Raw genomic sequence first — 22,936 nt, forward strand, 5'->3', positions numbered from 1 at the left:
ATTAGACATAGACCAGGCTATGGCTGAACAATCCCGCTGGCATATTCATATTCATTATGTGTTAATAAAGTTGTCTTTAAAATGCATGTTTTGTATTTTTCGACAATCTTATTGTGTTTTTACCTTTAATAAATAATAATATAATGTGTCAAAAATAATTGACAGAAAGCCATAGCAATTATTCTGTCCTAAGTTCACCTACAAGTCCATCATTTCAAAATAAAATATTTTTGATTTGAGGGTATTATTCAAGGATCAGTTTTTACTCCAAAATCGTGAGAAAATTACATCTGGCTATTTCCACAGTTCAAATTACCTTGTTAAAAGCCTTATTTCAAAATATAGGATGAGTCATAGAATTGAACTGAAAAAAAGATGTTTGTGTATATTTTGTTCGTTTCAAAATCATGGAAATGTGTGATGTGAAAAATTACTTGGGTGAACAGAGGAATTGACAATAACAATGTGGCTTTTTGTTTTATCCAATGAGATCTCTCGTTACCTAAGAAGCTTTAGAAAACGATGTGATAAGCGTTTTACGTAACAAAGAAATATTGAGAGCCATCAACATGCATGTAATAAAACAATTAATTGCTTAAGGTTAATTTTACTGCAATTTATCTAAAGATAATTATTCGGTGGTGACATTTTTGCTGTTTATTTCCTACGGAAGCCGAGATGTTATGCCACGTTCTTAACTTGAAAAATGTCTTGATATGTTTAGACAAATGCTTTTGGACCTTCCTTAATTTAAAATATTTGGTTGTCTAAGTGTTCAGTTCTTGGAACATTGGTGGTTCTTATCTTGAATTCGAGAGAGAAAAAATGTTGATGGTGCTTAGCTTAAATAAATGCTTAAATATTCATAAACCAAAGCCAGAACCTGAGGAATATTGTCCTTAGCATATTGAAACTTTGTCCATATTCTTATAATCATGCTAAACAGAGCGGGAGTTTGGTTAACGACACAACCAAGGTTAGTATCCATGGAAACTATCCTAATTTGTCTTTGTTAGTCTGAAGTTTGAGTTCTCAGTTGTATTCTCCATCACAGAGAAACGTTTTGCTGAACCTTTTTATCTCTCCTCACTTTTCCATGTTATTGTGTGTTAATTTCAGTTTTTGTGGTTTCATGTACATGTTTTTTTCAAAGTTTTGTATGATTTTGACTTTTTTTTCCTCCACATTTACTTAAAGAGATTTTTCTCATTTTCTCGTTCTCTCTATCATATATCAATACTCACATCTCTTTTGTAAACCTTATAGAGTATATTGTATACGTTTTTTCTCTATAAGTGTTCTTCGGATGTATTTAGTCAATACTTTTATTTGCTTTATAAAGATTTATTTCATAATCCATTAGTTGCAACTTACCACTTACTATTATGAATATGTAAATTTTGTTCAGTTCAAAGCAATATGATAATTTGACAAAACATGTTATTTCATTTATATTTTGCTATAAACATGTATCCAATATTTTAGATACATAATGTAAATATGTCATTATTAGTTTTGGTCATACATTTATACAAATGACCTTTCGAAGAATGGTTTCTTAACCTTTAGAAGATTCAAGGGAACTGTTTTACCTATATAAGTACCTACATCAATCTCTACCATGAAAGTTACCAAGAAAAACCTTGCATATGACCTTATTTTTTATTGGCTCAAATTTCTTGTAGAAAAGGATAGTAAGGACTTACCATTTTTCTAAATTATTACTGTCCGGTAAACCTGTTCATTTCTTCAGAATTTGAAAAAAAAGACATCGACACTATGTAAGAGAGGTCATTACTTTTCAATGCCTCCGCTAGGAGTCGAACCTGGGACCTCTGGTTCACTAGTCTCACTGTCTGACGCTCGACCGAATGAGCTTAAGAGAAATTCTCCCTAGCCAAGTCTGTAGGAAGCCGCCAGTATTTTACCAGAGTGACAACTATTTTCTATGTCTGTTGGCGAAAAAACTGTTGTGATACCCTCACAAGATGTAATGTTATTTTCTATTAATTTGAAATTCCATTCTAAAAATTACAAGGACAGTATAAAAGATGGAAAATTGATTAGGTATTTTTTATTGTAAGTCCATACTTTTCTTCTTGGGTGTGAGCCTTATTGTGAAACTGACATGAGTTATTTACACACTAGTACTGATGACTTTGTATATATATATTAAGTTCTGAACTGAAGTATGTGTAAATTGGGATGGTACATGTATTCCTATAATTCACATTTATGCAATTTTAAGACATTTTTTTTTTAAATTGTTCAGATTAAGCCCAAACAAGTTGAAATTAATATTAACATGTTAAATTGATATTTCAAGAAAAAAATTGATCATCAATTGTTGTTGTTCATTCTGCATAAAAGTTTTTTTGCTTTATAGAAATTAGACCTCTCTGTGAAGTTTTAACTTCACCATTGAATTAACACTTCTCTATAGAATTTGAATTCCGTGAAGAAATTGTGGCAACACTAACCGTGCTCAAAATCTTACTTTGAGAAGAGAAAAAAAAAGTAAATTGTGATGATGGGTAGTTGATCGAGAGACAAGGTCTCGCAACAGTGTGCACATGTATATGAAGATAGGGTATTGAGTATTCGGTAGAATCTTAAGCCCGGGGAAATGTGAAATGCTTATTGCAGCTGCTGCGGATAAGATGGGATAATTGTCTTTGATGCGTGGTAGCTGAGAAACTGGATGTTCGCATTACAACAGGCCCTGATAACAATAGGTGTACAACAGTATCTCATGTTTGGGTCGGGACCTGGCAGGTACTTACATGTTATACATGTGCAGGGCCTGTCGGGGGACTTTCATGTTATACATGTGCAGGGTCTGTCAGGGGACTTACATGTTAAACATGTGCAGACCCTGCCAGGGATTTGCATGTTAGACATGTGCAGGGCCTGTCAAGGGACTTACATGTTAGACATGCGCAGGGCCTGCCAGGGACTTGCATGTTAGACATGCACAGGGCTTGTTGGGGGACTTATATGTTATACTTGTGCAGGGCCTGCCAGGGACTTACATGTTAGACATGTGTAGGGCCTGTCGGGGGACTTATATGTTAGACATGTGCAGGGCCTGCCAGGGACTTACATGTTAGACATGTGTAGGGCCTGTCAACCACTTACATGTTAGACATGTGCAGGGCCTGTCGGGGACTTATATATTAGACATGTGCAGGGCCTGTTGGAGGGGACAAACATTTTAACAATGAACAAGGCATGATAAGAACTTTAAATGTGACAGATATACAATGGCTGTCATGGGCTTAAGCATTGACAGTGGAAAACAGGGACTTGCATGTTAAACATTTACAGGGCCTGTCAGAGTCCCACATGCTATACATGTGCAGGGCCTGTTGGGGACTTACATGTTAGGCAGGGCCTGTCAGGGGGTTAGGAATTCATAGCAGGTAACAGGGACTTGCATGTTATACATTTACAGGTCCTGCCAGGTTCCCATATGCTATACACATTTGTAGGTCCTTTCAGAGGGACTTACTTCTTAAAAATGAACAGGACATCATACAGGTTTATATGTGACACATACACAGGGGCTATCAAGGGCTTAAGTGTTTAAGTGTTGACAGTGGGTACCAGGGACTTACATTTTTAGGTCATCTGAGCTTTGCTCAAGTGACCTATTCTGATCGCTTTCCGTCGTCCATCGTGTGTAAACTTTTTACACTTTCGACTTTTTCTCAAGAACCAGGGAATGGACATTTCTCAAACTTTATCAGAATCATCCTTGGTAGATGAGGCTACAAAATTGTAGCCAGGGTGGGGCCCCAAAGGGAAAATTAACCAATATTTCAAAAATCTTCTTCTCAAGACTCACTCAGAGGTACTACAGTAATTTTCTCTGCATGGATGGAAAGATCATCAGGGGCATTACTTAAATTGTAAATTTCAGGACTCCCGGGCCATCCGTTCTCTCTTGGGGAGGGGGTAAAGTTTACTATAGATTATATAGGGAAATAACACTTTTGGGTATATTTTGACAATTTTCTGCAGGAAATTATTCTTACTTGGTGAAAATTATCCTTGGACGAAGATTTGTTTTCAAATTGTAAAATTGGGATTCCTGCGCCATCCCCAGAGGCTAGGGTGGGGCCCCAAAGGGAAAATTTACCAATATCTAAAAATTCCTATCCTTTGATGACATGACAAGTACTGTACTTCACTTAGTTTACATGTTAATATCCACACCACATGTCAACAATGTTTTTGTATTTTAGGTTATTTCATACTTGCCAACTTTTTGAAATTTCCATGGGTGAGATTCTGCATTCTCAAAATTAAAGCATAAATAAAATGTGTGTATACACCCACTAGAGACAAAATAACCCTTTAAAATGATATATATGGAGTTGTTCTTTCAGATGAAATCATAAGATCTTAGAGTATAGGAACAGTTAAACAAATTCCCTGATTGAAAACACTAAATTTAAGGGTCCAAAATCCTAAGTCCAAAAATATTTGTACGAATAGCTCATAGTACACATGGTATAAAACTTACACCGACAAAATGGTGCTACAGATTTTTTAAATGGTGAACATTAAAATATGCTTATTTTGATTACATTTGGGACAGATGTCTATGGCCGAGATATTCCATCTAAATATAGTGTATAGGCACCAGCGGGGATGTTCCGGTGTTAGATTAGAGTATGTATACCGCTATAATAGTGGTCCTCAGATAGTTGATGGGGTGGTAATGTTCTACTAAGTGTTTTCTATCTGGTAAGACATGTCAGTATGTGTGAGCAGGATGTTTTTATACCATGAAGAGGGTTGTACATGTATATATATATTACAGACTTTTAACAATTTCTAGATTAGTTAAGAACTTATGTTTCACAACTCACATACCATGTCAATAATTTTGTACGTATTTTTGTGTAAGAATTCACATTCACACATATTTTTTAAGGTCAGACATTTTTTTATTTTTTTCAAAATGCCCATGATTTGGTATAAAACCCACCCCCTTTATTTTTACTTCAAACTGTTGAAGTTTGCCAGTAATCCCTTAAAGTTTTCTGAGAGATTAAATAAAGATAAATACATAAGTAGAAATATTTGGGTGGTCAGATTGTTGAGTGGATAACACACCCGTTTTTCACCAAGGGGTTTGATTCCCCAATCAGATGTGAAAAGGTATGGGGTCACCTGCCCGACCATGTGTGTTTTCTCTGGATACTCCGGTTTTCTACCACATTAAGACCACCACCCCCCACCTCCACCCCCCACCCCCATGCTCACATACCAGCCAACAAGAGGGATTAATATAAATTGAAAAAATTATTTCACAATTGTTGTAAAATAAATCAAGTTTATATTTCATAAAAAGAAATATTACTTTTTATCAATTCTTATCTCAAACAATGCCAAAACTTTGACAATTTGATTTTAAGGAGCTTAAGAAGTGTCTTTTTGTATAGTAAAGAATCCTCTGAGTTATACTAGATTCATTAAGTTCCCCCTTTTTCTTTTGAATGTGTGAATGTTTTTTCTGTTTTGATTGATATGTGTTGTATTTATGATATTTTGGTCCCTTGCTAATATTTCTTTGTTTTGAAAAATTTACATGCAGATAATATCCATTAGATAATTTAAATCAGTAAGGAAATTTCTATTTATGGCTCAATCAATTGTAAAAAAAGTCTGTTCCAGTATGATAACTGTAGGTAATCAGTTACAAGGTATTTGAGTATACTCATGTATGTAGTGTGAACATCTAAATTAAAAAGATGTTTTCAGTCTTTAACTCATTCACCCCTGAAGACACATTTGAACCCTTCCAATTCAAAGTTGGGAATAGTTCATTATGAAATTTCAGGGATGAATTAGTTAAAACCCAAATTAAAAGTATGATAAATGCAAAAATACTTGTTTCCATGTTTGGACACTCAGCCTAACTATTAATAAAAAACCAACCCAAACTAGCACAAATGCATAAACTAGTTAATTGTTTTGTCAATGTATAGTCATTTCGGGGATGAGTGACGAGGGAGGATTTTTGACAGTTAATAAGATCAACTAAATGAAGGAAAGATGAAAAAAATTATTTAAAGAATAAATTCTTGTATTTTATTTACAGAGTGGATTCACTCCCTTGCATATTGCTGCTCACTATGGAAACATAAACGTGGGTTCACTGCTCATCTCCAAAGGAGCAGACGTCAACTACAAAGCCAAGGTAGGTGACCTTCACCTTGAATTTTGACCTTGAGAAATGAACATGACCTTCACATCTCTGGGAAAGTTCTGTAGATATGAAAAAACATTATTATGGGAAACTCCAAATTCTTGGAATCTTAAAAGACAATGCTTGTATCCTGAAACACTGTGTTGTACTTTCCTCCAAAGCAAAAGAGTTACGCCACCAAGGGAAATGGATGTAGACACACAATATGGCATTCGTGTACATGTTGTGATAACTGCGAGTATTGTTGACATCATTCCAGACATATTCACTTCCTCTCGGAGCCAGTTAACGGAGAAACAGATATCAGTTTCTTATTTACGTGTAGCTTAATAGTCACTGCAGGGATAACCCATAACCAGAACACATGTATAAATGATAAAGGGAATGTCTTAGGGTTCATTTGAGCTTTACTTGCTGTATATATAATGATTTTGAAACTAAACTCTATCATGAGGGCTTGTAGTCTATTTTCTGTCTGGCACAATGCCCTTGATCTCAATAGGTGACAAGAAGTGAAAGTTAATGAAATATAAACTCTGTTTTTTCGTGGGATTTTAATTTCGCTATTTTCGCAGTAACAATTTTACATATTCTGCTATAAAATACAACTGATGAAATGAATAGCAATTTTTTTCTATCCTTACCATAGCACTTTCGGCCATGGCCACTAGAACTAAATCCTTTAAAAAACGATCTCCTGAATGACTCTTACAGTATCCCCTGCAGTGCATCAAGTGTCTGTAGATGTTTTTAAGCTGTTCGTTTAAATAATAAACCTTCAAGTAAAGTAAAGTGACTGTAAGTAAGAGGAATTTTTGACGCCTGTCTCTGACCATTGTTGACCACCTGTCTCTGACCAATTCTTGGACGCCTATTTCTGACCGACTGCCTCTGACCATTGTTAACCGCCTATGTTTGACCCGTATTGACCGCCTGCTTCAGAACAACATCACCCCCCTCCATGTGTCATCCCGATGGGGCAAGGACAAGATGGTCGTCTTACTGCTGGACAACAAAGCTGCCATTGATGAAAAGACCAGGGTGAGTGTTTTATCATCATACTACCAGTCTTAACGAATAAACAGTTGAGCTGAGTACCAGATAAATTACTCCTTCTTTGCTGCACAGTCAACATTTGTTTTGTGTGTTTGGATAAAAAAATATGTCTCCCCTTTCGATTTCTGTTTTGAAGGTGACTATTTTTTTTTCGTCCTTTACCTGAAATAAAGTAGAATTTGTTTTTTTTAAACATTATGGGTATACTGTATGTTTTTTCTTCTTGAATTTTCAACATATCATAAAGTTCCATAATTATTTGGTTATAATCTGCCCATTTCCAAAAGATGTCAACTGTCCTGATCTTTGTATGTAAAGACAGATATTCATTTATCTGATTCTCTATCATTCACATTTTCACATAGAAAATATATTCAATTTATTTGATACCTGGTCCTTTCTGAGCCCTGGATATCATAACTCTTTGTACTACTATTTTGAGTCCATGTTTTTCTTCCCCAGGATGGACTTACTCCCCTCCACTGTGCGGCCAGAAGTGGACATGAGAATGTGGTGGACCTTCTCCTGGAGAGGGGAGCGCCCTTCTCGAGTAAAACTAAGGTAAGAGATTAACCCTGTTACCATGTTGGGCTTTTGTTACAATGATAATTTCGGGGTCCGCGGTGGCAGAGTAGTGGTTAATGCACCTGACCGTCTACCATCACTAGCCGTCCACCACTTGGTTGTGGGTTTGAGGCCTACACAGGGGCAGTCGCCAGGTTATTGCCGCAGATTGGTGGTTTCTCCGGGTACTTCGGCTTTCCTCTGCCACCAAAACCTGACTTGTCCTTAACTGACCATAGCTGTTAATAGGACGTAAAACACAAACAAACCAAACCAATCAATGATTTTCATCAAGTATACAGTTATTGACTTCAAATGGAGTTGATACACAGATTTATCAACCCAATGGAATATTATTTATATGCATCTAAGTTTAAAGGTATATAAAATAAAATTTTAAAAAGTATGTTATGTATTGATTAAATTAAATTTTAAGCAATGAAATAGATTGTTACAAGATTTAATACAAATATATTTACCACAGAATGGACTGACCCCTCTGCATATGGCAGCCCAGGGTGACCACATGGACTGTGCCCGCCTCCTCCTGTACCACAGGGCACCTGTTGATGATGTCACAGTGGTCAGTATCAAATCTCTCATGTTGTATCTTGTGTTGTAAGGATTTGGCATGGATAATCTCTAAAAAAGAAGAAGCAGAATTTGTCTGATATTATTACCTAAATGTAATTGTGACGACAAAATAAGGATAATTTCTCTGATGTCATAAATTGCAAAGCTACCACTGGATGATTTTAACCCATTCACCCCTAAAGTCACATTTGAACCTTACCAAATCAATGACTGGGCAAGTCCAGTATAGATATGTAGGGGTGAATGAGTTAAACTCTTCTGAAGTGTCAACATTAGCTCACCAGCACTTGCTTTAATACTTAATATCAGATGCAGTCGTATATATACATCGTTAGAGAACTGATGCATTGTATACTATATATTTAACTCACTTGAGTCCTGTTTGATAAATGTGATATTGAGTCCTATAATCTATGTACGTTTTTGTGTGTTATCAGGACTACCTAACACCTCTGCATGTGGCATCTCACTGTGGAAATGTGAAGACCGCCAAACTTCTACTGGACAGGAAGTGCGACCCCAATACTAGGGCTCTGGTGAGTTGTGATTCGGCCATCTTGGATTGTAGTCTATGTATTCTCTTCCCCTTGCACACATATCCTACATTTTAATATGAAACTTATTATATAAAATTGGTTTAACCATGACAAAAATGTTTTTGAATTCTAATCAAGATCCTGCAGTGACTCTTCTTTAAGTCATCAGCTGTAAACTTCCTATTTCAAATTCTTTAAGCGTAAGTTTCAAAACACTAACTCTGAAACTTGTTTTAAAAAAATCATTTGCTGATAATAAGATTGTGTCACTCTATTTGATCTTTCAAATTCTCATTTTAAATTCTTCTAGCTTGAGTTTTTGAGATACATGAACTTTGTTTAAATAAGTGTCTTCAGTACAACTGTATGAATTTCTATGTGACTGTTACAGAACGGATTTACGCCTCTCCACATCGCGTGTAAGAAGAACAGGATCAAGGTTGTTGAGCTCCTCCTCAGGTTTGGTGCCAACATCGAGGCAACCACAGAGGTAGGTAACATCCACTGTCTGTGTAGGCCCCATAGGGACCCCATCCACTATGTTTAGGCCCCTTAGGGACCCCCTCCACTCTGGTCAGGTCCCTTAGGGACCCCTTCCACTCTGGTCAGGTCCCTTAGGGACCCCATCTACTCTGGTCAGGCCCCTAAGGGATCCCCTCCACTATATTTAGGCTCCTTAGGGATCCCCTCCACTCTGGTCAAGTCCCTTAGGGACTCCCTCAAATATGTTTAGGTCCCTTAGGGATCCCCTCAATTATATTAAGGCTCCTTATATGGATCCCCTCCACTCTGGTCAGGTCCCTTAGGGATCCCCTCAACTATATTTAGGCTCCTTATAGGGTTCCCCTTCATTATGTTTAGGCCCCTTAAGGATTCCCTCCACTATGTTTAGGCTCCTTATAGGGATCCCCTCCACTCTGGTCAAGTCCCTTAGGGATTCCTCCATTATGTTTAGGCCCCTTAGGGATCCCCTCAACTCTATTTAGACTCCTTATAGGGATCCCCTCCATTATGTTTAGGCCCCTTAGGGATTCCCTCCACTATATTTAGGCTCCTTATAGGGATCCCCTCCACTCTGGTCAGGTACATTACGGATACTCTAAAATGTCTTCTAGGACCCCTTACTGATACCCTTGCTATCTTTTGTTCAGGACTCTAAGGGATACCATCCAATATTTTCAGGCATACTAGGATTTCCCTCCAATATCTTTTAAAGTATTTTGCCCTCAATTGGACAGGGAACCTAAAATTTCGATTTTTGTAATTCAGGAGGATGTTATTAGTAACTGATTTTTTTAAATTTAATTTGTTGGTAAGCTAATTTGAACCCCTGGACCTTGTTCAAGTGGCCTCCTGGTCACCTGGTATGTCCGATCTGGGGTCTGAATCCTGCTTACCTGATTGGCCTGTAAACAATGTTGTTCTCCATTTCAGTCTGGCCTTACTCCTCTTCATGTGGCGTCATTCATGGGTCACATGAACATTGTGATCTACCTGATCCAAAACAATGCCAACCCAGACTTCCCGACTGTGCGAGGGGAGACCGCCCTCCACCTCGCCGCTCGCGCCAACCAGACTGACATCATCAGGATCCTCCTCCGCAATGGGGCCACCGTGGATGCACGCGCAAGAGTAAGTGGACAAAAATATTGTTTATAATAGAAAGTAAATCCTTATGCTTTTAAAAATAATTTCCGGAAAAATTTGCTTCATTGATTTTTTCCGGAGATTAATAGTGTGACATTTTGAAAGTTAGATTTTGTATATAAACATAAACATTACAGTTTCTCCTGCTAGTAGGATACAGGATAAACTTTGTGCTGCTGTATCTGTTGCTGTATCATGTTCTGTTGGTTTGTTTCATTTTTATAAATAAATGTGCTCAAATATCATTGCAAATGATATTTGTAATATGGTATTCATTGTGGCCCTATTTCTTTTCCAGTTTCATAAATGGAAATTATGTTAAACTATAGTGCAGTAATAAATTTTGATTTTGATTATGATGAAATGTTATCAGTGATGTCATTTGACATCCTGTTTTTGATGAAAGTCATGCGACATCCTGTTCTGGTTGATGGTCATGTGACATCCTGTTCTGGGTGATGGTCATGCGACATCCTGTTCTGGGTGATGGTCATGTGACATCCTGTTATGGGTGATGGTCATGTGACATCCCGTTCTGGTTGATGGTCATGTGACATCCTGTTCTGGATGAAAGTCATGTGACATCTTATTTTGGGTGATGGTCATGTGACATCTTATTTTGGGTGATGGTCATGTGACTTTCTGATCTGGGATGATAGTCATGTGACATCCTGTTCAGATTTAAAGTCACGCGACATCCTGTTCAGGTTGAAAGTCATGTAACATTCTGTTCTGGATGGTAGTCATGTGACGCCCTACTCGGGGATGATGTACATGAGACACCCTGTTCTGGATTTTGATCATGTGACTTCCTGTTCTGGATGATAGTCATGTGGCATCAGGTTTTTGATGACACTCATGTGACATCCTGTTCTGGGTGATGGTCATGTGACGCCCTACTCGGGGATGATGTACATGTGACACCCTGTTCTGGATTTTGATCATGTGACTTCCTGTTCTGGATGACACTCATGTGACATCCTGTTCTGGATGATGGTCATATGACATCCTTTTCTTGTTTGTGGTCATGCAGCACAAATTTCTTGGCAGTGGTCATGTGACCTTTTCTGCCTGATGGAGAATCTTTCCAGCTGTATTTGTGATCCCCCTGAGCAGACAGATCTATCCAGGAACAGGGGTTATTTGTGTACCACTTTCAGTCTATGTATGATGCAGCACTTGATATTGATCCCATATCCCAGTGACTGTTGTAGGCCGGTTCTATTGATTTTGTTTCTCTGTAATGTGAGAGTATGTTTCAGGCTGTAGAAATAAATATTCCGCAATACACTACACAGTGATTCTATATACACCGTAAAACCAAAACGCAAACTAATACCAAACAAAATTGATCTGGTGGTTGTGGAAACGAATGATTTATGAAAACGCATAATTAATGGTTCCATATGTATTGACTTGGGTAAGGCATAAAATATTGTGAGAGAAACATATGGTGTTTCAGCACTAAATTTGTTGCTGACTCGGGCCTTTTCACTAACCACTTAGTTTTACAGTCGATGGGATCCTGCCCAATACAATAGCAGATTGGTTCTGCGCCACTCTGCAATGTATATTTATGACATGTTATGTAACTGTGGTAAGAAGTTCTGTAGCCTGTTAAATGTGTGGGGCAGATAGAAACCTGACTCCTTAAAATGTAAGTCCCATTCAATGAAATGTTTGTGGTTAATACAGTCCGAGTATTACCATTAGTAGAACTCCTGCTCGTTTAAATGTTTGTAATAGATGGAAGTCCCACATAGTCAAATGTGTGTGGTAAGACATAGGATTTGTTAATTAAATTATTAAACTATGGAAACTCTCAGTAAATTTCGGTAGTTCTACTGAACTCTTGATATCTTACTCAGTTAAAAATTTGTGGTCTTGCTCAGTAAAATGTTTGCAGTCTTGCTCAGTTAAGTGTTTGTAGATCAGCTCATTAAAAGGTTTGTAGTCTTACTCAGTAAAATGTTTTAGTCCTGCTCAGTTAAATGGTCATAGTCCTGCTCAGTAAAATGGTCATAGTTCTGCTCAGTTAATGGTCATAGTCCTGCTCAGTAAAATGGTCATAGTCCTGCTCAGTAAAATGGTCATGGTCCTGCTCAGTAAAATGGTCATAGCCCTGCTCAGTTAAATGGTCATAGTTCTGCTCAGTTAATGGTCATAGTTCTGCTCAGTTAATGGTAATAGTTCTGCTCAGTTAAATGGTCATAGTTCTGCTCAGTTAATGGTCATAGTCCTGCTCAGTAAAATGATCATAGTCCTGCTCAGTAAAATGGTCAATAGTCCTGCTCAGTAAAATGGTCATAATTCTGCTCAGTTAATGGTCATAGTCCTGCTCAGTAAAATGATCATAGTCCTGCTCAGTAAAATAGTCATAGTTCTGCTCAGTAAAATGTTTTAGTCCTGCTCAGTAAAATGGTCATAGTTCTGCTCGGTAAAATGTTCATAGGCCTGCTCAGTAAAAAGTTCATAGTCCTGCTCAGTAAAATGATCATAGTCCCGCTCAGTAAAATGTTCATAGTCCTGCTCAGTAAAATGTTCATAGTTCTGCTCAGTAAAAAAAGTTGTTTTCCTGCTCAATGAAATGCCTACTCAGTGAAAGTTTTCTTTTCCAGATCAATAACAAAAATTGTAGTCTTGTTCAACTTAATGTTTGCTGTCTTACTCAGTAAAATGTTTGCGATGGATGAGCTGTACTGGAAAGTTGCAGACATGATGAGTAATACATCAACAGACTTATTTCCTCCGACTAGTACTGCAGTCTCTTTTGTGTTTTTATGTCTATCTGCCAATTTGCGTGTGATGTACACTGTTAAGTGTTATGGTGGTTGGTTGCTTGGCAACAGAAATATAACAGTGTCCCACACTTGAGCTTTCATGTGTTAGAAATGACACAAGTTTAGACCCTGAATACTGGACGGAAAACATGGGTCTGTCTGTGTATTTCCAACTAATGAAACACTCGCTGTATGCATAATTAATTTAAGGACGTGAGAAAGCATTGATCACCCACACATCCATACACAAACTGGAAACTAGGCACAGCCCAATACATTAAGTCAACAAAAAGTATTGAGACATCATTTATCTTGAAAAAGCACAGCATAGATGTAGATGCACTTACACACATGTAAGGGTCTATTCTTTTATTCTTGACACATCCTAAAAACCATCCATCTTGTTTGCAATCCCAGATAGCTTCTGTTTATTGAGGTGACGCGTCATTAACAACAGGTGTTTAATAAAGTTGGTATATTGTAGAAACAATGTCCTGCATGGTCAGGAAGGAAAGGGGCTGAACGAAGGCTGTTTCAGGGTATTTACTTTAATCTTTCACCCCTAAAATTTCATTATGAACTATTCCAACCTTTGAATTGGGAGAGTTCAAATGTGTCTTCAGGGGTGAATGAGTTAACTTAACATTATAACCCCACTTGTCTGGGGAATTTTAACACAGGGTCTGTCCGTGTTGATATTTGAAGTACTAATCATACATTTACCTAGATTTCAATTAAAAGTTAACACCGAGTTGTTAAGGGGTCATATTTAAAGTGTTGGCATATCGTAAAACAATTTCCTTCAAGGCGGAGAGAGAAAGGAACTGAGGGTTAGTGGTGTTTTAAGGTATTTATCAAAACTTAACATATATATACATGATAAGCTCACTTGTCTTTGGAATGTTAACACAGGGTCTGTCTGGGGTGACACTAACAGTGTTTACGGTACATGTACCTGTTATGATCAGATACTGTTCTAGAAAAGGTTCTTTTAGGGAGTTATATTTTAGTTTGTGTATGGTATTATGTACCTAGTATGACCCTTTACCCTTTTAGTGAAGGTAAACATAGCCTGTCTCGAGTGATATTTAGAGCATTTACGATCCATGTACAAAATATAACCCTGTATTTCCATATGGAAGGCTAACTCCGTCTGCCAGGGGTGATATTTGGAATGTTTACGGTATAAGGACCTATTATGACCCTATACCTGTCTTTGGAAGGTTAAACACAGGATGTACAGATCTAGACACAACACAGATAAAGTAAACACCTTATAGTAATATATTAGCCTGATATTCTGACCTCAATTGTCCTAAACTGTGTATTGGTTTAGGCTTTGTTTCCGTTTCCTTCAAGGAAGCTATTTTACATATACGTCTGTTTTGTAAATGGATTTACTTGACTTGACAAATTTACAATGGAAGTGTACTTGGATGAGGTAAAATTGTTCACCAGACCGCAACCAGTTGAGTTCAATTGTTTTAACTTCAGTAGTTTTCAAATGTTTTAGGTGAAAATATATCGTATTCGAAATAATTTATCGGGTTATATGCAATCTACAAGAGTGATGGGCTTTAACATCTACCAGATATGTTTAATTATATTTGAACATAAATATTTTTAATTACTTACCTGCGAAGAGTGGCCCTAAATGACTCAAATGTCGATGAACTATTAAAATAGTTTCAAACAAACATACTTGCACAGCAAATTACAAATGGTTACTCTTAACTCATTCACACCTGAAATTTCCTAGTAAACTATTCCAATCTTTCAATTGGAAGAGTTCAAATGTGTCTTCAGGGGTGAATGAGTTAAATAAGCAAAGATGGGATTTTTTAAAAATTAAATCTTTCGACTGACCTGCTGTTCATTGGTACAGAACACGGGTATCTTATACTAGAGGGATTCAGAAAACTCTGTACTCGATCGTTTTTGGTACTGAGGCATTTTGGTACTTGTTTAAGACGTTTTGGTACTTCCAAAATTTGCTAAAATATTTTACATGATTTCGGCACTTTGACTAACTTTTCAACTTTGAACTTTGTTTGATTTTGTGTCCTGTGTGTTGCTGTGTTGATATTTTGAGATTCTTCAGCACTTTTCGGGGTCCTTACAAAAAAGTACCGAAACAACCTATTCTTAAGTCCCATAAAAACTGGGTGCGGATATAACAAGAATTCACACTGAAGTGCTGAAATATTCTGTTGGATACATTACTGACCTGTGTGTTTGTGTATTTCAGGAACAGCAAACTCCGTTACATATTGCGGCCAGGCTCGGAAACGTTGACAATGTGACACTACTCCTACAGCACGGGGCGTCACCCGACGCTGTCACCAAGGATTTGTACACGCCCCTCCACATCGCTTCCAAGGAGGGTCACGAGGAGGTCGCCTCTGTGCTCCTGGACCAGGGAGCTACACACAGCCTCACAACCAAGGTAGGTACACCGTAGGGAGCACCAGTATTCTTGTGGGTGAAAGGAGACGGGGAGGGATGGTAAAGATCCTCAATATTTTCAAAATGTAATATTTCTTAATATTTGGTAAAATATTGCCTTATACTATAAATGTAAATGTTTTAGTAAACGCAAATTTGAGCATGTTATCAAATATAAACATATCAGCATATTAATATCAAACTTTTACTTTATTCACAAACAATGTATACATATTAAACGTGTCGCAACGTTTCATGACCAACTGGTCCCTCTGTCAAGCTACTTCCTCCATAGAAACCTTGACAAAGGGACCAGTCGGTCTTGAAACATTGCAACATGTCTGATATGTACATTGTTTGTGTATAAAGTAAAACTTTGATATTGCATATTTCCAAACTGAGGAATCTTATTGAAGATATAAGCACATTGATGAATCTATGCACCAAGAAAATATACAAAAGAAAATACTATACGAAAACTTGAATAAGTGCAAGCATTAATTAGTGCGATATTTAAGCAGCAAAAGCTCTAAATTAAGATTACTGCTAACATATATATGTTCACAGTATATGGATAAGATTTCTTTTCACGACCTAACAAAATGTTCCATTTCATTTTACAGAAAGGGTTCACTCCCCTGCACATTGCTTCCAAGTATGGGAACATCAAGGTGGCCCGCCTGCTTCTACAGAAGGACGCGAACCCCGACGTCCAGGGCAAGAACGGTTTGACGCCCTTACATGTGGCCACTCACTATAACCACGTCAGCGTGGCACTCCTTCTGCTCGACAATAAGGCGTCACCACACAGCTCTGCCAAGGTAAGCCACCACCAGACAATCGCAGGAGAACACAGTTTATAACAGAACCTCACAGACGGTCATTGGCCGATACTTATGCAAGTGATCCAAAAATCAGACACTTGTCGGGAAAGTGGCACAAGAATTTGACATGCAATACAAAACATGTTTTTCTTGTATGTGTTTTTTATTTTATGATTCTTTCATGTAAATTAAACTGTATGTATGTCAAGAATATTTACTGCTGAATTTGATTTCAGATTTAGGGGTTAGAAATGTCTATGAAAATATAACTTTCGTAATTGACATGCAATGAATAATAGTTTGGAGAAGAAACTTATTCAGAATCTTTCTTCTTTCTTAACCATTTTAACCCATTGGACCAAACACGCAGACTTCTTAAGTCTCGCCTATTTAAAGCTTAAATTAACCTCTTACAGAAACTTAACAAACCTCAGGGGTTACAGCTATAAGCCCAAATTCACATTTTCCTCCCATGTTTTAAATCATTCACCCCTGAAGACTCATTTAAACTCTTCAAATTCAAAGGTTGGAATGATTCATTATGGAGTTTCAGGGGTGAATGAGTGTCAGTTGGACCCTATAGCTATGATATGACATTGACAAGCCATTGGTCAAGGGAAAGATAGCATGAAAAAGAAAAGGTGTAAAATGAGATACTCGTCATCAAATTTCATGATTATTGCTTCAATAATCTAAGAGTTTCCTCCCTTGAGTCAACAGCTGATCATGAATATTTTGCCTGAGAGTGAAAACCTCCCCAGAAAACACCATTCAATTGTTTTTAAAACAACAATGTATCAAATTTTCACCTTTTTTTACCACAAAGAAAAAAACCCACAGTGATTTATTGTGGAAATTGGATGATAATGTTGAAATTGGTGTCATGAAATGACAATGTGTCTGATGATATTTCAGAATGGATACACGCCACTACACATCGCCGCAAAGAAGAATCAGATGGACATCGCTACGACGCTGCTGGAGTTCAGCGCGAACCCTGATGCAGAATCTAAGGTAGGCAGGGCCATGATGTCTTGCAGATCTAGATAATCAAATGTTTTTGAAATGTTATCAGATGTTTATCAAACCTTATCAGATATTTTCCAAACGACAAGGTGTTTTCAAATGTTGACAAGGTGTTTTCAAATAACGACAAGGTGTTTTCAAATGTTGACAAGTTTTTTTCAAATGTTGACATGATGTTATCAAATGTTGACCTGATGTTGTCAAATGTTGACAAGGCATTATTAAACATTCACCTATTGCTATCACTCATCTGTAAAACACTGACAAGATTTTATTGGTGCCAAATCTGTTTGTCAATGATATGGCATTTCTCTACAACATTGTATAAAAAAAAAAAATACAGCAACAAAAACAATCTGAAAACATGAAGGTTGAATCTGTATTGTAGTTTTGTATGGGATTGTTTTTCAGAACGGGTTCACTCCACTCCACTTGGCGTCCCAGGAAGGACATACCGATATGGTGTCCCTACTACTGGAACACAAGGCCAAGGTCAACTCAAAGGCCCACGTAAGTCTTTAAACAGGGAGGGACACTTTTGATAATTGATAATTTACAGAAAGATGAATAGGTAGTCATATGGGGCCCTGACACTGATACAGTGACAAGAGGATTATTTGGGATTTTCCATTTCATTTTTCTTTTTTTTCTGAAAAATATTAAATTGGGCACCCATTTACACCTGAACTTTTCTTGAACATTTCTAGTGTTAATTTATGGTTTTCTTTGAATGAAAATTAGTCACAATCGCAAGAAATTTTGTGACAGAAGAATTTTGTCATTGAGGAATAAAAAACATTTTTAATAATTATGAAGGACATGTAATTCCTTACACTGTAGTAGTATATTTATGTGAATATTAAGAGGCTTAATGAATCGTTGCAGTTATCATGATTTATGGTCCACTCCAAAAAATAATCTGTTTTAGAGGCAAAAGAGTTTATTCTTTCCCATAAACCATAACATATATGTTTGTTTTGGTATGGTAAACAATCTAGTAAACATGTTTATATGTTTGTCATTACAGAACGGCCTGACTCCCATGCACTTGGCCGCGCAAGAAGACAAGGTCAACATTGCTGAAGTGCTGGTCAAGTACGGGTCAAACACTGACCCCTCGACAAAGGTAATGGTCACTTCTTGGACAGCGTTATTTACTGATGGGCAAAATTTAATTTTAAATCTACATTCAAATTCATCTCGAGGGTCTTAATGATTTATGATATTAGTACGAGAAAAATGAAGCAACCGAATTGAAAATAATCACAGGAGAGCGTTATTAAAAATTGATATATGAAAGAAAATTTGTCTTGGCTGATGAATGTTCATTACATGAGTAATAAAAGTTATTTTTTACCTTCCGTTCTTAATACTATAATATGACCTTTGACCCTGTTTGTTTGTTTGAGGGGTTTTATGTTCGCTTCAGTACCGAGTAGATAGGTTATCCAGCAGATGTCTATCGGACCTTTGACCCTATTTATCTTCCAGGCTGGCTACACTCCCCTGCACACTGCCTGCCATTTTGGACAGATCAACATGGTTCGCTTCCTGTTGGAACAGGGCGCATCAGTGAGCGCAACTACCAAGGTAGATAACTCTGACATACCATGCGTGGATCAGCTACAGAAATGAACGAGTTAAACCAATTTGTATTTATTAAGGAAATACTCTGTTATAACTTAGTCAATGTTTTCTACAATATCCAATTCTATAAATTTTATCTTATTTGTTTAAAAAAAATCATATTTCAATGGTTCTTGGTTAATTAGTCGACTCAAAATCACTATTGGAGCAAATTTTGTAAAAAAAAAAAAAAAAAAAAAAATATTGTAAACTAAATTCGCACAATTAACATAATTTAGTTAAAAACAGCATTTTCATTGATTAAGTTAAAATCACTTGTTACTTACATTTTTTAAATAGCATTGAAATTCAGTCTCTGATTGGTCAAAATGATTGAGATCATTATGTCTCATGTGACTTTTTTCGCCCCCCTAGCTTGGATACACTCCACTTCACCAGGCAGCTCAGCAAGGACACGTACAGGTCGTAAACCTTCTCCTGAAAAACAAGGCCTCTCCAAACGCCGTCACCAATGTAAGTCAAACACATCTTTCCTGAATCAGTTTGAGCTACAAACTCAGGTATATTATAGCAGAACATGTTTTAAATCAACCTGTATCGGCACAAAGTGTAGAATTCTAATTTCAAATGGTGAAATTTTGACAGCAGTTCCTGGAACAAATATGTGGGGTATTATTTTCACTGAGCATTGTTAATCTAATCATTTTTAGTCAAACAACAACTTTTCGGAATTTTCATTTCTTGCGTTTTCTCACATCTTGAACAGAGTAAAAAAAAATCTTCCCATAATATAGCAACTATACTCAGTGACCATTCTAGGCCAAATTCTGATCATTAATGTGTAAATTTCTCCTGGAGAAAAAATTCCTTCATCTCTTAAAATTCACCTCTGAGCAGAAATATTATTCTCAAAATCCTTAGGATTCCTCAAATCAGTAGAAATCCTATCAACTCATGCAGTACTCCTGTGAAATTTCAAAGTTTTAACAAAAAACTGTGATGCATATTCTTTTCCCCATGGACTCAACTTTGACCTTTGACATTTTTAAGATACCAAAATGAAAACATGAAACTTGCATGTNTAGACTCAGGTGACCGTTAAGGCCCATGGGCCTCTTGTTATTTTTTTCCTCTACAATTGTATTGTCACATGAGTTTACATACTTTTTAAGGTTAAGTCGTCTATGAACTTTCGTATGGCCAGACCATATTTATATAAATGAAATTCACATCATAAGAAACCAAAAATATATATTTGTGTAGAAATTCCTTTTCTTATGTTTCAATAACGTTTTATGTATAAATCGTTTAAACATCATGTTTATTTTTTCATTTCATAGAATCACCAAACGGCTTTGTCCATCGCCCAACGCCTAGGGTATCTTTCTGTTGTCGACACACTAAGCTCCGTCACCGAGGTAACAGAAACTGTGCCGGCTTCGGAGGACAAATACAAGGTCGTTTCCCCGGAAACCATGCAAGATACACTGTTATCAGACTCAGAAGATGAAGGAGGTGAGCCAAAACAAATTTTATTGTTCAAAATTTTACATAAATTGATCCTATTGTATTTTTACCTCATTCACCCCTGAAGACACATTTGAACTCTTCCAATTCAAAGGTTGGTATAGTTCATTATGAAATTTCAGAGGTTAATGAGTTAATTTGTTTAGAAAATAACAATGTTTGTATCGCATGTGTATTTAGTTGTTATGGTGATGTCATCCATAATCAATACACAAACATGGTGATATTGGCTGAAAATGGTTGTCAAAAATATGTGTTCTTCGTTCAAGAACAAAACATTTATTTTTTTGCTGCCAAAACCGGATTTGTAGGCATTGAAATATAAATAAATTTAAAATCTATTTTTTGGGATTGATTAAATGGATTTGTTAGGATATATCTATTTTTCACAAAGTATGGTAATTAATTGCAATTTGTTTAAATATGATTGAAAATTCTATGTTCTTTTCATGTATCATGTCTGTTAATAATTAAGTTATTTTTCGTTTTGACCATAGCTTAAGTGTACAATAAAAGAAAATATATATTGTCAGATTGTTTTGGAAGATATAGAAAATGTTTTATACAAGATAAAGAAAAAAATATGCCGGTAAATTTTTGAGTAGATGTTCATTTCATTGCTATAAAAAACAGTTTGATAGACATCAATGTATCATAGGAATTTGTAAACTTTATTAAAGGGTGTAATTTATTTAAATGTTTATGGAAATGAAACTTTAGGCACGACGCGCAACAGCGGAAACAGTTGGTATAGTAACAACTTTAGGTATTCACGCTGGATACAGTACGACTCACTCGACGAGGCCAACATTCGCTTCAGTTCGCTCGGTGAGAAGTGTATTTGAGGCAAGAAGTGCGGTGCCTTGTGTGATGTGGTTGGCTAGCTAGCCAAATTCACTGATCTAATTGGCTATTTGAACTGCATTCACATGGCAATTCACTGATTCCCATTGGCTAGTCTGCTTTTTCATTCATTGCATTGGTGTCAGATAAATGCTGAAATCCATCATTCTTTCAAATGTTTCATAAACATCCATATTCAAGTGGCTGCTACCCTTTGTTCAATGTAAAAAGAAGTCAGAAATTTATGAGGCTTACTTTCTTATTTTGTTAAAAAAAAATCTTTTTCATTTGAAAACAAAATATCTATCATGTCCGTTTCTTGTTGTTTATTAATTTATTATTGATTGATAACAATAGTGAACAGAACTATGTTTTTGACTTTTTGACAACTGGTCCTGTGAAATTCGACGACCAAGATAATGCAAATTTTCAATTGGATTTTCTTTCTTTCTTATACAAGTTGAATTAATATGAAAGAATTTTAAAGTCATATCTGAAAACATGTGACACCCAAATACTACGATGGAAAAATAATGTCTTCAATTTAATATTTTAAACACTATTTTGAAAGATTTAAAATTTTTGTGATATAATGTTTATTAAGTAGTATGGGTAATTTTGGTAATGATTTAGACAGTCAAATAGCGAATCAGGTTTTGTTTGGCGTTGAGACTTAATAGGTGATTGAATTTGTAACTAACCTTTGTGAAGTCCTGAGTTAAGTGAGTTTTGTTCACAATATTGACACTGCACATTATATGTTTGTGATATTAAAAATGACCCGGTGTAAGGGGAGTCAACTCAAAATCACATACATAAAGTTTTCAGATATATTATAGATTTTTTGTGTCAATAATACAGATATACTTGGTTCTGATGGTGAGTTAAGGTTTGTAAATATAGAATAATATTATATTTTTGTACAGATGAATTTTTAAAAAAACCCAGAAAAGAAACTTAAATTTTATTTATAATAGATCATTTTCTACTTATCTATGTTAATTAACGTCTATCTGGAAATTTTCATATATTCCAGTCATAATAATTTTAATTTAAACTAGCATGTCTATATCTGATATATCTGGAAAATTATATTATTTTAATATTCAATATACAAAGGATTTGCATTATTCCATTATACATGTATACTGTATCAGGAAAAAGAACTATCATGTTATCAGAAATAGTTGGAAAACAAAAAAAACAAAAAACAAATTGTGAAAAACAAAATGTTAGATTTTATTAGCAAAAGTCATAACAATGTTGCTTAATTATTGACAATACATG

The 22,936-nt window shown here is 36.2% G+C and overlaps 1 protein-coding gene across 1 annotated transcript in view; it reads left to right on the forward strand.

The window, feature by feature from the left end:
- LOC110446561 (titin-like) overlaps positions 1-22,936 on the forward strand; it is a 210,776-nt gene that overhangs the window by 56,016 nt on the left and 131,824 nt on the right. Inside the window, exons 7-21 of the mRNA XM_021491768.1 lie at positions 6,113-6,211; positions 7,163-7,261; positions 7,739-7,837; positions 8,325-8,423; positions 8,872-8,970; positions 9,362-9,460; positions 10,405-10,602; positions 15,646-15,843; positions 16,466-16,663; positions 17,582-17,680; positions 18,104-18,202; positions 18,720-18,818; positions 19,184-19,282; positions 19,694-19,792; positions 20,620-20,794. Of these exons, the coding sequence (XP_021347443.1) occupies positions 6,113-6,211; positions 7,163-7,261; positions 7,739-7,837; positions 8,325-8,423; positions 8,872-8,970; positions 9,362-9,460; positions 10,405-10,602; positions 15,646-15,843; positions 16,466-16,663; positions 17,582-17,680; positions 18,104-18,202; positions 18,720-18,818; positions 19,184-19,282; positions 19,694-19,792; positions 20,620-20,794 (1,858 nt within the window). The remainder of the gene's footprint in view (positions 1-6,112; positions 6,212-7,162; positions 7,262-7,738; positions 7,838-8,324; positions 8,424-8,871; positions 8,971-9,361; positions 9,461-10,404; positions 10,603-15,645; positions 15,844-16,465; positions 16,664-17,581; positions 17,681-18,103; positions 18,203-18,719; positions 18,819-19,183; positions 19,283-19,693; positions 19,793-20,619; positions 20,795-22,936) is intronic.

This window comes from Mizuhopecten yessoensis, unplaced genomic scaffold (genome assembly GCF_002113885.1).
Source record: "Mizuhopecten yessoensis strain PY_sf001 unplaced genomic scaffold, ASM211388v2 scaffold357, whole genome shotgun sequence".
NCBI lineage: Eukaryota > Metazoa > Mollusca > Bivalvia > Pectinida > Pectinidae > Mizuhopecten > Mizuhopecten yessoensis.